The 16,364-nt window shown below is 49.3% G+C and overlaps 1 protein-coding gene across 3 annotated transcripts in view; it reads left to right on the top strand.

Moving 5' to 3' along the window:
* The first annotated feature begins 755 nt into the window (after window positions 1-755).
* SRGAP1 (SLIT-ROBO Rho GTPase activating protein 1) overlaps window positions 756-16,364 on the top strand; it is a 640,444-nt gene continuing 624,835 nt past the window's right edge. For 2 of the 3 annotated variants that reach the window (XR_011281914.1, XM_069629793.1), the window contains exon 1: window positions 756-1,535. Coding sequence is in view for 2 of the 3 variants with exons in the window: in XM_069629793.1 (XP_069485894.1) it covers window positions 1,469-1,535 (67 nt within the window). In the remaining variant the exon portion in view is untranslated. The remainder of the gene's footprint in view (window positions 1,536-16,364) is intronic. The other variant, XM_069629794.1, reaches the window with a different exon arrangement.

Genomic DNA, 16,364 nt, shown 5'->3' with positions numbered 1-16,364 from the left:
GCATCTGCTAGTGTTTTCGGGGAGTTGGGTGCCCCCTTCTGTTCAGGCTGCAGCAGGTAGCTCAGTTGGTGTCTGTAAGCTGCTTGTACTCAAAAAATTCACAACCATCTCTCGCTCAACAAGCCGCACGCACTTCACAACACTGACATCGATCCAATACTCGCACCAAAGCTCAGCACCCGGTGTATACCGAGTTGAAGCTGCCAACAGAAAACCATTCCTCTCACTATCCTACTCCCTCTTCACGTTACTAACCCATCCTACCTTATCGTTTACAGATCCGCCAGAGGGCCTGGGGACCAACTCCGTTGGATATGGTGTGCAGTACAAATACCTTTAACATTTCTCTTGCATCTGCTAGTGTTTTTGGGGAATTGGATGCCTCCCCCCCTTCTGTGCAGTCCGCAGCAGGTAGCTCATTTGGTGACTGGAAGCTGTTTTTATTCTCTTCCATCTGGGAGTGTTTTCGGGGAGTTGGATGCCCCCTTTTCTTCAGGTAGCTCAGTTGGTGATCTGAAGCTGCGCCCATTTGCCTCGCTGTGTTGCACTGCCCTGAGCCGGTCCCCCGAGTGAAGTAGCAGGGGGCCGGGTGGCATTCAGTTGCGGGAGTCGCAGCCCCTGCCTGCGCTCTGGCAGCCGGAATCCTCGGCCCTGCCCCGCGTTTGCACCGGAACCAGCCCTGGCTGGGGAGCTGCAGTCCGCCCTGCATGCCTCCCTCCCTCCCCCCGCCCTCATTTCCATACACAGCCGCGGCTCCGCTTCCCCTGGCCTGGATGCCGTGGAGTAGGTGCTCCATTCACAAGCTGCGCCCCCTTCCTCGTGTGCCTGCCTGCAGCCCTCCCCCCGCCCCTGCACCGGCAGCAGCGGCTGAGAAGGAGCCGCAGCCCCTTTCTTCCCTGGAGCGGGGCAGGCAGAGGCGGCTCCTTTCCTCCCCGAGACAGGCTCTGCTGCCGCCCCTCTGCCCCCTCTCACTGGACCCGGGGGCACCCTGCACTCCTCCCTTTCCTGGACTGGCGCCGAAGCAGGGGCTGTGCAGTGCACCCCTTTCCTCTGGACTGGAGCAGAGGGGGTCCTCATCCCGCTTCTTGCCTTGGTGAGAGAGAGGGGGGGCTCCCTCTTGTCCTTTCCCCGTGAGCGGAGTCTGCGCCCCCTTCCGTGTTGCCCTCCCTGTAGAGGGGTAGCCACTACTGGGCCTGAAGCCCCACCCCCCTTCCCCTGAAGTTGGGAGGCAGCCCCCACTTGTCTGCCCTGGACTGGCAGGAAGGAGCAGTAGCAGCTCTGAGCCATGGTGTGTGAAAGGACGTGGGACCACCGAGCCTAGGACTGGCACCTGGAACCGGGACACTTGGGATTTTCTTATTTCTGTGCTCTGCGGCCAGGATGGAGCCCTGCCGCCTCTGAGCACAAAGCCACAAAGACCCCCGACCCCACCCAAGGATCGGCCCTGCGGTTTTTAAATCCTGGAACCATGTCGACACCCAGCAGGTTCAAGAAGGACAAAGAAATCATCGCCGAATACGAGACGCAAGTGAAAGGTAAGCTGCGGCCAGTCTCTGGTGCCCGGGGCTGCCTGCCTGCCAGCCTGTCCCTTTAACGGCGAGCAGTCTGCGCGCCAGCTGAAAGGACACCCCACGCACTGTGTGATCAGCAGATGCTGAGCAGTGGCCATTCCGCCGGGGGGGGGGGGGGTTGGTGGTGGGGGGTAATGTCACACGGGCGCTACCTTGGCATAGCCGCCCCGTCCATCAGGGGCTGGGGGTTTCACGTGTCAGGCTTGCGGACAGCTACGGGTATCTTATCGGATGCCCCCACCCCTCTCGGTGAAGGCTATCGATCGCCTCTGCTTGGAGGAAATGGGGTGGGCAAGGAGTGTAATTCTGTGAATGAGGCTCGGCCTCTTAAGTGTATGGTTATTGAACACTACACATTTCACTACCCAATTAGGTCGAGGGCCATTTAGGTGGAATTGATGAGCTGGGAGAAAAGTGTGGGGGTGAGGGTGGCTATGACCTGGAAGCTTTCTGAGTGCTCCCCAGGCCCCATAGGCGCGACTCCCATGGAATGAAGCGTGGGTCCGGGCCCCAGGAGCTGCGCTTTTCCGATGCGGCTCAATCCTTGTTTTGCGACTGGGAGCGGCGATGGGATGAGTATTGCTGCGGGTGGAAGGATGGGAAGTGGCGCGTGAAGTCAGGCCCGGGCCACGCTCGTGTTTATGTGTCACTTTTTCTGCGGATGGTAATTGAAGATGTCAGGGCTCGGATGAGCAGAGCTTGGGGGTGCTGTGTTCCCATTAATGACCGCCTGGGCATTGTCTGTGCTGTGGGGCGGGGGCTGCTGCAGGGACGAGGCTGGCTGAACAATAGGGCAATGCTTGGGCTAAAATGACAGCTTGCTGGGCTTTTTAGGTGACTGTCAGGGGATAATGTAGCACGAGGGGATATGCAGAATGATTCGACCCACGTATATGTGTCCCTATTATAATGATTACCCGTGCTTTATGTTGTGTGTTTGACGCCTAGTATCTTTTGCCTTACACTTTGTGGGGAACACAAAATAACATACACACACACACTCACTTGTGTGACATATTTCCTCTTTAGGAAACACAAACTGAACACGTAGTTGCCCGGTGGCCTCATGTCACAAGAATCGCAAACAGAGCTTGTTAGACACCAACATTGCGTTGCATTCTGGGACATGTAGTTTCACGTTTCCCAGCATGCATATGGACCAGAAATTCATCATTCAGGGGGCTGGTGTCTTTAAACCAAGGCTGGCTGAAGTTGCCCAAAGGACCTGGGGCCCTGTGGCAGCTTATGTAAAACACGCCCACCTGATGATAAAGTGTGCCATGGAAATCAGGCGCCCTGCATTCATATCTCAGAAGTTACACACCGAGCATTTATATTTTGAGTTGTTCCTTTTGTTTCCTATGTTTAGCTTAAGTTATCTGTCAAAAGAGTCAGTGTTTGTGTTTTAAATATATCTATTTTCAAAGGGCTCATTAGTGTAATCACATCTCCCCTCTGCACCCCCTCTGTGTGTGTCGCCTCACAGGACCCTGTCTGAACCTGCTGCCTGTGTCTGCGTTTCACATGGAAGGCCCAAAGGCCCAGGCACTGCCTGGCAGCCAGGGCCTCTGAGATATAGTCGCGGACATTATTACTCACTCTAGCCCCCCAGCCACCCCACCCCACCCCACCGGGGCCCTGAACCCTACCACTGCAAGTGAGAAACGGGCTGAGCCAATTGCCAGCCTGGGAGTAAATCTCACAGTGGCCAGCGTGGGGCTGGCGGTAATGAATACAGCAGCCTGCGCTGACGGCCAGTGTCTCCTTTCCAACCTAAATATTTCATCGCTGTGCTGCCGTGCAGCCAGACCTGGTGGCCTGCAGTGGGAGAGCCTTGCCCGATCTGTGTGCACTGTGCGCCCTTCGTCGCTTCCTGGCTTTAATCGTTGCATTTTTATTTCTGGTTGGTGTTGTTTTTTTTTTGTTAACCTCAGCAATTAAAAATTCTTATCTTAGTGCAGTATGTGCCCGAGACCACCCGTTTGCCCGCTTTTCAGTGCAGCCCATTCTCTTCCTGGAATTCATTTTTGCTGTCCTGTTCTCTCGTAGTGCCACGATGCATTTGTTTGTTATAGGAGTGCTTAACGACATGTGTTACATACATAGAGTGGGACATATACCACGTTGGCTAATAGTGTAAGATACTGTTTCTAATGGGTCATTCGAGTGCCATGTGGACCTTCTGACTAGTGACCAAGCGGTTCAAGTCGACCATGAATGGCTGCCTACCTCTGATGGTGCCATAATGGGACTTTGCCTGGCAGCCGCCCCCACAAGCAGGGGTTTCAAATAGTGCCAACTTAACTGTGAAGCACTGTCGGAGAATGGGGTTCAGTTTATAGGGATAGTCTATTATGGGTACACCTGGAAGGTCTTAGAGGGAGCGGATGCAGGCGGTTAGAGTCAGGAGAGATACAGGTTAGAAGGATGGACTATTATGGGTACACTTGGAAGGTCTTAGAGGGAGCGGATGCATGGGGTTACAGTCAGGGGATACAGGTTAGAAGGATGGACTATTATGGGTACACTTGGAAGGTCTAAGAGGGAGTGGATGCAGGCGGTTAGAGTCAGGAGATACAGGTTAGAAGGATGGACTATTATGGGTACACTTGGAAGGTCTTAGAGGGAGTGGATGCAGAGGGTTACAGTCAGGGGATACAGGTTAGAATGATGGACCATTATGGGTACACCTGGAAGGTCTTAGAGGGAGTGGATGCAGGGGGTTACAGTCAGGGGATACAGGTTAGAAGGATGGACTATTATGGGTACACTTGGAAGGTCTTATAGGGAGTGGATTCAGGGGGTTACAGTCAGGGGATACAGGTTAGAAGGATGGACTATTATGGGTACACTTGGAAGGTCTTAGAGGGAGTGGATGGAGGGGGTTACAGTCAGGGGATACAGATTAGAAGGATGACTATTATGGGTACACTTGGAAGGTCTTAGAGGGAGTGGATGCAGGGGGTTACAGTCAGGGGATACAGGTTAGAAGGATGGACTATTATGGGTACACCTGGAAGGTCCTGAAAGGAATGGATGAAGACTGTTACAGTCAGGGGGATACAGGTTAGAAGGATGGACTATTATGGGTACACCTGGAAGGTCTTAGAGGGAGTGGATGCAGGGGGTTACAGTCAGGGGATACAGGTTAGAAGGATGGACTGTTATGGGTACACATGGAAGGTCATAGAGGGAGTGGATGCAGAGGGTTACAGTTAGTGGCTACAGGTTAGAAGGATGGACTATTATGGTTACACCTGGAAGGTCCTGAAGGGAGTGGATCCAGAGGGTTACAGTCTGGGGATACAGGTTAGAAGGATGGACTATTATGGGTACACTTGGAAGGTCTTAGAGGGAGCGGATGCAGAGGGTTACAGTCAGGGGATACAGGTTAGAAGGATGGACTATTATGGGTACACTTGGAAGGTCCTGAAGGGAGTGGATGAAGACGGTTACAGTCAGGGGATACAGGTTAGAAGGATGGACTATTATGGGTACACTTGGAAGGTCCTGAAGGGAGTGGATGAAGATGGTTACAGTCTGGGGATAGAGGTTAGAAGGATGGACTGTTATGGGTACACATGGAAGGTCTTAGAGGGAGTGGATGCGGAGGGTTACAGTCAGGGTATACAGGTTAGAAGGATGGACTATTATGGGTACACCTGGAAGGTCCTGAAGGAAGTGGATGAAAACGGTTACAGTCAGAGGATACAGGTTAGATGGATGTACTATTATGGGTACACTTGGAAGGTCCTGAAGGGAGTGGATGAAGACGGTTACAGTCAGGGGATACAGGTTAGAAGGATGGACTATTATGGTTGCACCTGGAAGGTTCTGAAGGGAGTGGATGCCGAGGGTTACAGTCAGGGGATAAAGGTTAGAAGGATGGACTGTTATGGGTACACATGGAAGGTCTTAGAGGGAGTGGATGCAGAGGGTTACAGTCAGGGTATACAGGTTAGAAGGGTGGACTATTATGGGTACACTTGGAAGGTCCCGAAGGCAGTGGATGCAGAGGGTTACAGTCCGGGTATACAGGTTAGACGGATGGACTATTATGGGTACACTTGGAAGGTCCCGAAGGAAGTCTATGCAGGGGGTTACAGTCACGGGATACAGGTTAGACGGATGGACTATTATGGGTACACTTGGACGTTCTTAGAGGGAGTGGATGAAGACGGTTACAGTCAGGGGATACAGGTTAGAAGGATGGACTGTTATGGGTACACATGGAAGGTCTTAGAGGGAGTGGATGCAGAGGGTTACAGTTAATGGCTACAGGTTAGAAGGATGGACTATTATGGTTACACCTGGAAGGTTCTGAAGGGAGTGGATGCCGAGGGTTACAGTCGGGGGATACAGGTTAGAAGGATGGACTGTTATGGGTACACATGGAAGGTCTTAGAGGGAGTGGATACAGAGGGTTACAGTCAGAGGATAAGGGTTAGAAGGATGGACCATTATGGGTACACCTGGAAGGTCCTGAAGGAAGTGGATGAAGATGGTTACAGTCAGAGGATACAGGTTAGAGGGATGGACTATTATGGGTACACTTGGAAGGTCCTGAAGGGAGTGGATGAAGACGGTTACAGTCAGGGGATACAGGTTAGAAGGATGGACTGTTATGGGTACACTTGGAAGGTCCCGACGGCAGTGGATGCCGAGGGTTACAGTCAGGGGATACAAGTTAGAAGGATGGACTGTTATGGGTACACATGGAAGGTCTTATAGGGAGTGGATGCAGAGGGTTACAGTCAGGGGATACAGGTTAGAAGGATGGACTGTTATGGGTACACATGGAAGGTCCTAGAGGGAGTGGATGCAGGGGGTTACAGTCAGGGGATACAGGTTAGAAGGGTGGACTATTATGGGTACGCTTGGAAGGTCATAGAGGGAGTGGATGCAGGGGGTTACAGTCAGGGGATACAGGTTAGAAGGATGGACTATTATGGGTACACATGGAAGGTCTTAGAGGGAGTGGATGCAGGGGGTTACAGTCAGGGGATACAGGTTTGAAGGATAGACTAAGGGTACCTTTGGAAGGCCCTGGGGAAGGAGATACCGTCTGAAGGAAAGACTATTGAGGGTACATTTGGAAGGCCCTGGACAGCGGGAAAGGGGGATTACAGTCAGGGGATACCATCCGAAGGATAGACCATTGAGGGTCCACTTGTTTTGTCATGAGAGAGGCAAGAGGGGATGCAGTTAGAGGGATAGGCCATGTAGGCCACACTTTGAAGGTCCTAGAGAGTGGCGAGAGGGGATACAGAGGGTTACAGGCAGGGTATACAGTAAGAATGATGCACTATTGTGGGTACACTTGGAAGGTCCTGGGGGCGGGGTGAGGGGTGCAGAGAGTAACTCCTTCATGTATGTTAGGTTGCTGGATAGCGGTTTACGCTGACCAAGGGCTGTGTTACCCCTTCATGTATGTTAGTTTGCTGATATAGAGGTTTACACTGCCCAGGGACTGTGTAACCTGTCATGTATGTTAGGTTGATGATATAGTTGTTTATGCTGCCCAAGGGCTGTTTAATCCCCCGTCATGTATGTTAGGTTGCGGTTTACGCTGCCCTGGGGCTGTGTAAAACCAGTGGTTTATGCTGCCCAGGGGCTGTTTAACCCCATCACGTATGTTAGGTTGCTGATATAAAGTGGTTTACGCTACCCAGGGGCTGTGTAACACCAGTGGTTTATACTGCACAGGGGCTGTGTAACTCCTTCACGTATGTTAGTTTGCTGACATAGCGGTTTATGCTGCCCTGGTGCCGTGTAACCCCTTCAAGTATATTAGTTTGCTGATATAGTGGTTTATGCTGCCCTGGTGCTGTGTAACCCCTTCACCTATGTTATGTTGCTGGATAGCGGTTTACGCTTTCCAGGGGCTGTGTAACCCCTTCATGTATGTTAGGTTGGTGGATAGCGATTTACGCTGCCCATGGACTGTGTAACCCCTTCATGTATGTTAGGTTGCTGGATAGTTGTTTACACTGCCCAGGGGCTTTGTAACCCCTTCATGTATGTTAGGTTGCTGGATAGCGGTTTACGCTGCCATGGGGCTGTGTAAACCCCTTCATGTATGTTAGGTTGCTGGATAGCGGTTTACGCTTTCCAGGGGCTGTGTAACCCCTTCATGTATGTTAGGTTGGTGGATAGTTGTTTACACTGCCCAGGGGCTTTGTAACCCCTTCATGTATGTTGGGTTGCTGGATAGCGGTTTACGCTGCCCAGAGGCTGCGTAACCCCTTCTAATATATTGGGTTGCTGGATAGTGGTTTACACTGCCAATAACACTGAGGAGGAAAAGAGGGAAGAAAAGCCTGTGCTGGACCACCCTCAAACAAAGGTTAACAACCTTTAGAACTAAACCTACAGGTCCGACAGGTATCTTGTTTCAATTCGACGTAGGTAACCTCGGATCAACAAAAGGGTTAAGAGAAGAAGGCCTGCCCTTATTCCATTAAATCAATAGGCAATATTTTTAGAAAAAACTACAATTTTATTAATATTCATAACACATGATCATAAAAATCTATACAAAGATCACACACTCACTGAAGAATATAGCAGTACATTTGGAAAGATTGTACTGACATTGAATAGTTCAGGAGGGAGATCAATATGATTTGCTGATTGTCAAATTCACCCTCCTTGTTTCTTCAGTGTTAGCAGTGATGGATGAGAAAAGGGAAAACATCAGTGCAATGACATAGATAAAACCTCAGTCTAGGGTGTATAGGACAGAGCAAAATGGCTCTCCTGCAAGTTTGAGGTATTAAGCACATAAAGTGTCACGTGCAAGTGCAATTACGCAAAAGTTTAAACAAAGTAACACCAGGTTTTCTGAAACATATATAGCATTCTCTCATTCAACACCTCTCATACACACCCTTCTCAACATACTATTATCCAACATGTTTCTTTCCGCCAACCACTCAACAACAAAAGAAAAGAGGGAGTATAAACAAAAAATGAAAGGAAATTTGTCAGGGAACTGTCATGTCTATGTCGGTCATTTGTGCACTAAGTAAAACACGAGAACACACACATTAATTGATTCTCTCGTAGTGATACAATCCTATCAATGCCTATAAAGAAATACATTTGATGGCAATCGAACAATGGGCCACTTTGGTATTCCTATAGGGTGTATATCCACAGCCACACCCCCTTGTTGAAATGATTAGTCACCTACGGAAAAAGAGAAACAAGAAGGGCAATTAGAACATAGTCCACATGCCCTACCAAACATACCAGTATATAATTTACCAGTTGCAAGCTTTTTTTCTATTTCTATCGAAAATAACTCAATTTGGCTAAAAGAAAAAGTGTTCACCAATCAACACCACCAGCCGACATCAGTACAACACAGAGGTCCGAGTCTACAATGGGTGCCCATCACTACCGTTACCACCCCGGGTAACTATTCCCACACACATGCCTCTATTCCTGTGCCCCTACTAGTACATCACTTTGCAAATGTGTGGGGCTGCATAGCCCCTTCTTGTATGTTGGGTTGCTGGATAGCTGTTTACGCTGCCCGGGGGCTGTGTAACCTCTTCTTGTATGTTGGGTTGCTGGATAGCGGTTTACACTGTCCGGGGGCTGTGTAACCTCTTCTTGTATGTTGGGTTGCTGGATAGCGGTTTACGCTGCCCAGGGGCTGTGTAACCTCTTCTTGTATGTTGGGTTGCTGGATAGCGGTTTACGCTGCCCAGGGGCTGCGTAACCTCTTCTTGTATGTTGGGTTGCTGGATAGCAGTTTATGCAGCGCAGGGGCTGAGTAACCCCTGATAGTTTACGTTTTCTCGCCCCGGTTCAGCAGAACCCAAATCCCTCTTATTTTGTACTGTCCTCTAAGATTGTCAGTGCTTGACAGCAGCTACTTAACTTTTATTGGTTGCCTCCCCCTGAACACAGTTCCAGCTTATTTTACATTACTTCTCTTTTTTCCACTGCTTCCGGGTTATTTTTTGTCTGCGTACAGTCACCAATTCGAAAATTCTATTGAGAATCCACGATTTCGACCCTACCATTGAGAAATATATTGTTGGTGAAGGGAATATATGTGGAAGTCCAGACGGGGCTTAACTAAGTTAAAAAGGGCAATGGGGTGTACAAGAAGGAGGCAGGGGTATGGTGGGTGAAACTTCCCGACAATCAAAAGGCGGGCGGGCATATGAATGGTAAATATAGACCATCCTTGTTTAACAGCATTTCCAATTTATGACATAACTGTCTTTTTTTATTTACAATTATGTTTGGTATATGGTTTGGTTTTAAAAGTCAAACATGAGCCATGCCAGCAAAAGGCCCCCACCTGGTCTTCTGGCACCCCACCACAGAGAACCCATATCTGGCCTCTGGCCTCTCCAAAGCTCCCCTCCCCGTACCCGAAATCTGTACCTGGTGTCTCCCACCCTCCGACCCTACACATAGAACAAAACTGCAGACATTCCAATTTCAGCAGATAATGGAAAGTGTGCCCAGGATCACATCATTTCGTTTAGAGGTGAAGCTGGCGTTTGAGTCAGACTGCACTTTAGGCACTTGACGCATATCTTCTCAGCTCCAGCTATGTTAATATATGACTTTAATGGTCTAAAATAATATGCTATTGTATAGATGGATGACATGAAAAGTACAGTAATTGTCTTATAAACCAACATGACCTCTTTGTTGTGCAAACAGAGTATGTTTATAACTTTATTTTCACCATCGGAATGGAACACTACAACTATCATAATGCAAAGACATGTTAGCCTAAGAATTCTCCTCTGTGTATTGCAACGATTCTCTCAAGACTTGGCCACACAGCAAAATACTGCAAAGCTTTGCGACAAGATTGCCTGCTTGTGGGCAATGCTTGAAAAAGGCATGCAGCTTGTTGTTATGTATGATGTGAATAAGAACCCTCAGGAAAAGCATATCTCACCAGGAGGGCCGAAACACGACGTGTCGACCAAGATCTGACTAAACACCGTTGGTTGATGAGTCCCATTTTCCATAAAGGACCATAAATGCTCCTTCCCACAACAATTCACACCTGTACATTATAGATTAATTGAAAGCCTATGCTGAAGGGTCTGAGTAGGTTGTAAGATCTTTTAACATCCTCTGCCTTATGTACTAGGTGTGTCATGCACGGATTTGGCTATTATAAAATGTATGAAATTGTTTCTCGATAGTTGGTGGTTTTCAGCAATTTAAAAACCCATCACATTGTACTAACACCTGGGCACAAACATTGTTTCAGTCTTAATTTATAAAAATGTTATCTATATTTATATAGGAACAATGTATGTTACATTTGCTAAAGATTTTGTATGAAAAAGAATAAATATATTTTTGATAATGCAAAACACTCTGATGTGAATGCTGATGACTTGTGAAGCATCTCGCTAGTACTATGTGCAATTTTGAACTATGCCGCTGCGAAAAGGAGGGGTATCCTGTTTCCTCTTATATATTGTGATTGAATAAAGCAAGTGTGAAGTTCTGGCAAAAATTGTGTGTGACAAAACTCTAGCAATCATGGAACTAAACTAGATAGTTTTAAAAGGAGGACCCATGTTCAAGGCCTTGGAAGATTGCACAGTGTAGCTTTGTGGGGCTTTCAGGTAAACGTGTGCCCATGCTCGCACAGAGGCAGCGCGCCTGCCATTGGCCAGGCACATGTTTGTAACTTTTTTGCAAGCGTGCGCGGGCTCGGCTCGGGCTTCCATCCAATGGCTTGAAACTAGAGCTGGGGCCTGACACTTGCTATGAGCTGGCAGGAGCCCCAGCACGCCGCTCCACCTCCACCGTGGCTCAATAGCTAACTTACCAGCTCCTTTCCAACACAGCCTGTCTTATTATTGCCTTTGGCTGTCGAGCTCCCCCCCTCCCGCTTCATCTGCGATTTGAGACAGGCTTCCTCAAATGTCCATAGCTGTGTGAAGATTCTTATTTCTCTCTTGGTATATGGGGCAGGACCCCTCTTTGACAGTAACGCCCTCAAGAATGCTTTAAACACAGCGGATACCCCAGGCACTTCAAGGACTTCTTTTGAATGTAGGCTGGGGTCTCTGATCGGTCCTTTCCTGCGTTAAACCCACTACCCGCACTAAGAGTCGACCACACAATTGGGCGCTGTGCTGTATAAAACCATATGGTCGAAACCCATTTTTTTTGGAAGCCTGTTCCTGTGGCACCCCACTTAGCTCATTGTTCCCATCAGAAGGTACCCCCCCACACTGCCCTCTTTGAAGCCTTTTTTTCGGTCTGTTCTCGGCCGGCCTCCCACACCATCTCTCTTCCTAACACCCTTTGTGCTGCCTGTAAGCTCTTTGGAATTGAAGGGTTAGCCTTTTAAGCTCGCAGAACAATACAATCCACAAAACATGTATTCTATGTTCGCGGGTCCAACTGTTCCACAATCTCTTTATTTGCATGCAGAAAGACCTTTTATTGCAACCCTTCTCCTGCGTCAATTGCACAGGATCAGTTTATGGCATAAAAGTTGTGAGGAGGCTCAGGGGCAAGGTGCTCGCCATGGGAACAGGAGAATGAGGTGCAACGCGGCTTGGATCCCCGGTCGAGCGCTTCGAAGATGAAGGAATCCGGCATGAAGTGTTCTACAAATCACCAGTAATGATGCAATAAGTTTAGCATTAACGTTTCGAATGGGTCTTAAATATATGCAGGCGATGTGTGGCTAACTGCAGCTGCAGCGACGAAACTAAGAAACTAGCCAAGATTCACAGGTATGTATCACTCTCCATGCTGATGGAAGGTAGCCAAAGGCACGCCCACCCACCCGCACGCATCTGCTATCATGCACTACTCTAAGACACATCGCAGAACACCCCTGCAATAAGAATGCAGCTGTCCCTTCACTACCAACGTTCAGTCTAACTGCCCACATATTGCATCTCCTGCTCTCGCATACTCTACAGGCTGCCTCTCAGCACCCATACACATGCCAGCTCGACATGGGCAGCTAGCTGGGTGGGACTGCAGGCTATGTGTGGCTAACTGCAGCTGCAGTGTCGAAACCAAGACTCTAGCCAAGAGTCATGGGTACGTATCACACTCCATGCTGATGGAAGGTAGCCAAAGGCACGCACACCCACCCACTCACCCACACATACGCATCTGCTATCATGCACTACTCTAAGACACATCACAGAACACCCCTGCCATAAGAATGCAGCTGTCCCTTCACTACCAACGTTCAGTCTAACTGCCCACATATTGCATCTCCTGCTCTTGCAAACTCTCCAGGCTGCCTCTCAGCACCCATACACATGCCAGCTCGACATGGGCTGCTTGCTGGGTGGGACTGCAGGCGATGTGTGGCTAACTTCAGCTGCAGTGTCGAAACCAAGAAACTATCCAAGACTCACGGGTACGTATCGCACTCCATGCTCATGGAAGATAGCAGAAGGCACGGCCTCCCACCCGCACGCATCTGCTATCATGCACTACTCTAAGACACATCACGGAAGACCCCTGCAATAAGAATTAAGAATGCAGCTGTCCCTTCACTACCAACATTCAGTCTAGCTGCCCACATATTGCATCTCCTGCTCTCTCATACTCTCCAGGCTGCCTCTCAGCAGCACCCATACACATGCCAGCTCGACATGGGCTGCTAGCTGGGTGGACCGGCCACCCCTCCCTAACTTCGCTTGGGCTAAAATGCACACACGCATTCTAAACTCCTCTGAACTCCCCATACCTGGACTTCGGTCCCCCGAGGGTGTTCAACCAACAGCGCCTTGAGACCATACCAATGGTGAAAGGTGCTATACATATAACACGAATAATATGCTTTAATTTACATTTACGGGGTATTCACCAAGATAGTAATATGGTGCGTGTTAGGGTTTCAACATCTGAAGCTCCAGGACAGAAGGCGCCACAGCAAGGTTTGCATGATCCAGGATGGACCTTGGCGTGTTAACCTGTGGCATGCGGTGCATTGGCCCTTTGCAGACCATGGCCGCCGCTATCACCTGGGCAGGATCCTTCTTCTTGGGAGAAAGTACCTCCAAATCCCAAATGGGGAAAGGCCAGATTAAAGGAGTTCCCCAGGAGTTCTTCTAGTGTCTTTCTTCCCCTCTACTTTTTAACGTATGGATGCATGCAGCCGTGGACTCCCATCAGCCTCTCTGAGTTATGCAGATGAAACCCAGATCAATCTCTGGATTAGGAATGTCCCGTGTGCAGCGATGGGTGCACGACCATTTCTCATGAATAAGTGGAGTGAAAACTGTGATGTCTCTTTATGCCCTAGTGGAGAGGTCACGCGGTATGCGACGGCCTCGGGCTTGTGGGCCAGCCTGTGCGCTCCAGGCTCCAATTCCAGCGGGACCCGCAGCCCTTTATCCTTCTGACGAGCCCCAATAACATCTGTTATTTATTACAGCGCTTAGAAGCAGGTGGAATGTGCCCTCAGCACTATATTATCCCCCACTAGCAAAGGTGCAACCCCCGGGCCCTAACCAAATTTGGTTCTCATGACCCACTTCTCTTTGCTAGTAGGCAGCAGCCCTCAACCCTTCTGATGGCCAGCAACATGGGAGTGGCATTGTGTTGGCACATCTTTTGATCTGCAGGTACTATAGTCGCGCAGAGGGCCCAGTTCCAAGCTCGCAGTTCTCAGCACACAGCTCTAGGGTACGTGCTATATTCTGTCGGGCCGATTCCCTCTGGCAAACAGACCGGTGCCTTGGCCATCCGTGACACCTGTCTCCCTAAAGCGTCTCCTACTTTACTAATCCTTTTCTGTAAATGGGATTGGCTGCATTTTTTTGAATTATGTTAATGTATTTTCCTATGCATTGATAGTATCCCAAAGCGCTCCGAAGAGGAATACAATGCAGCATATTGGCCACACCACCAAACAAGCAAGCAAACTTCTAAAATCATATAAACCAGATATGTTCAAAGGCCGGCGTTGGGTATGTGTGTGCGACCCGTCCCCAGGTGCGCCTGAGCTTTCTTTAAGACTGTCCTTTTATCATCGAGTGGGGCACCTGAGCCTGTGGATTCTGTTTGCAGAATTCCAATAGGGCTTCCGGCACGGTCTAGCGACCCACCTATTGAGCCTGTAGACCCCGGCTTGATTGCAATAAACCTTATAGTGTCCAGGCCACTGTGGAAAGGCATTTTTCCTGAGTATTGTGAAGGGTGCCCGGCAGCTAGAATAATTAATTGCCTCTGAGCAATGCCGCCACTGTCGGGGGTTATGGTTTCTGCGATGCCTTGGCTCATCAGAAACATCACCTATTCATGTTAGACCTATCAAAAAGATTGATCTAATCATTTTTTTCACTTTTTATTAACTATTAAATGATCAATACAAATCATTAAACGCAAAGAAACGTAGGCCGTATGTTTGACGGCCTATTTATGGTTCCGGGGGTTGGGTGTTGGCAACGCTGCTCGACTGTTGTCAGGATGCAAATCCTTTTTTCACTGAGATGAGTGCAGAAAGTACTAAGAGAGTACTCGCCATTAGTGAGCATTTGGGAATCAATGCAAGGTGGACTCGATCACTGCATGGTTTCTATGGCATACCTTCAGGATCGGTCATCTTTCCGTAGACCTGCCAGTTTGCCTGAAGACCATGCGAAATGGTATGGTACAGATCCCAGTAACCATAGTGACATAACGTCCAACATAATGGCTATTTCTAGGTGGTCGTGTGGATGCCATGAGTATGTAGGAGGCGGGATACCGAGGCCCCGAAAGGTAGATGCCAATCAAATGGTGAAAAGGCACTTTAATGTAGACCATTGATTGTCCATAAGTAGGTGATGTAATAGATGGAATTCTGCAGAAAGGGGGCGTGCCTTAGGGCATTAGCAACGAGCACTGCCCTAACCCAGGGCTCTCCAACCTGCACCTCTCCAGATGTTTTGGACTACGACTCCCACGATCCCGCCATTGACTATGCTGGCTAATGATGAAAGAGAGCCAATCGTTGCAGACTTCTGTCCTAACCAGCGACCCTGCAACAGCTTCACCATAATGCAGCCAGTGATGACAACCACAAAGCGGGTGGGGGATGTGGGGGTGCAACGGTCGGTGAGGGTGATAAAAGTGAAGGCAGATTAGCATCAGTCCTAGGAGGGTGGGGATCTGGACCAGAATAGGAGGAGATTGACAGGTGGCAGGGCAACATCAGCATGAATGGCACCATTCTCTGAGCCTTCCTGGAATACCTGTCATGGGGCAGGTTTTAGAGTAAGCCGGCCGGTGCCGGGGCGGCTGGGGGCATTTCTTTGCCGTTAGTTTACTTGAATGCGGACAGCTCGCTCCGACAGCGCCTCCATTGTTTAGTTTACTTGAATGCGGACAGCTCGCTTCAACAGCGCCTCCATTGTCGCAACAGTCCGCGTCCTGCTGTGGCAATGGGAAATCCTTAGTCCCTACCACCGCGACATGGAGTTTTCAGTTGTTGCCCAGTAAGCCAGTCCATGCGGGCGATCTAAGCCTGGCAGGGAGGTCTGATGTATCTGCACACATACCTCTGGCCGAGTTGCATCATAGTGTTCAGCCTCACTGAACCTCGGGGTGATTCTTAGAATTGCGCTGAGAGTTCTTTAGGCCGCGGATCACAAAACTGCATGGATAGTCGCTACTCATTGCCTTTCAGTTGTGATTGGTAAATGATGGACATTTTAATTTTGGTATCGCAATCCCATATTGGGAGTATATCGTGGTATTGAGTGAAAATGGGGCACCCAATCTGGGGGAAGTGTGTTTTCAGGGTAGTTCACAAGAAGGTCACGGGCCAGGCCG

The sequence above is a fragment of the Ambystoma mexicanum genome, chromosome 12, assembly GCF_040938575.1.
Source record: "Ambystoma mexicanum isolate Mex_15411 chromosome 12, UKY_AmexF1_1, whole genome shotgun sequence".
NCBI classification, from domain to species: Eukaryota; Metazoa; Chordata; class Amphibia; order Caudata; family Ambystomatidae; genus Ambystoma; species Ambystoma mexicanum.
The sequence above is the reverse complement of the archived record's forward strand: the minus strand, read 5'-3'. Positions and strand labels throughout refer to the sequence as shown.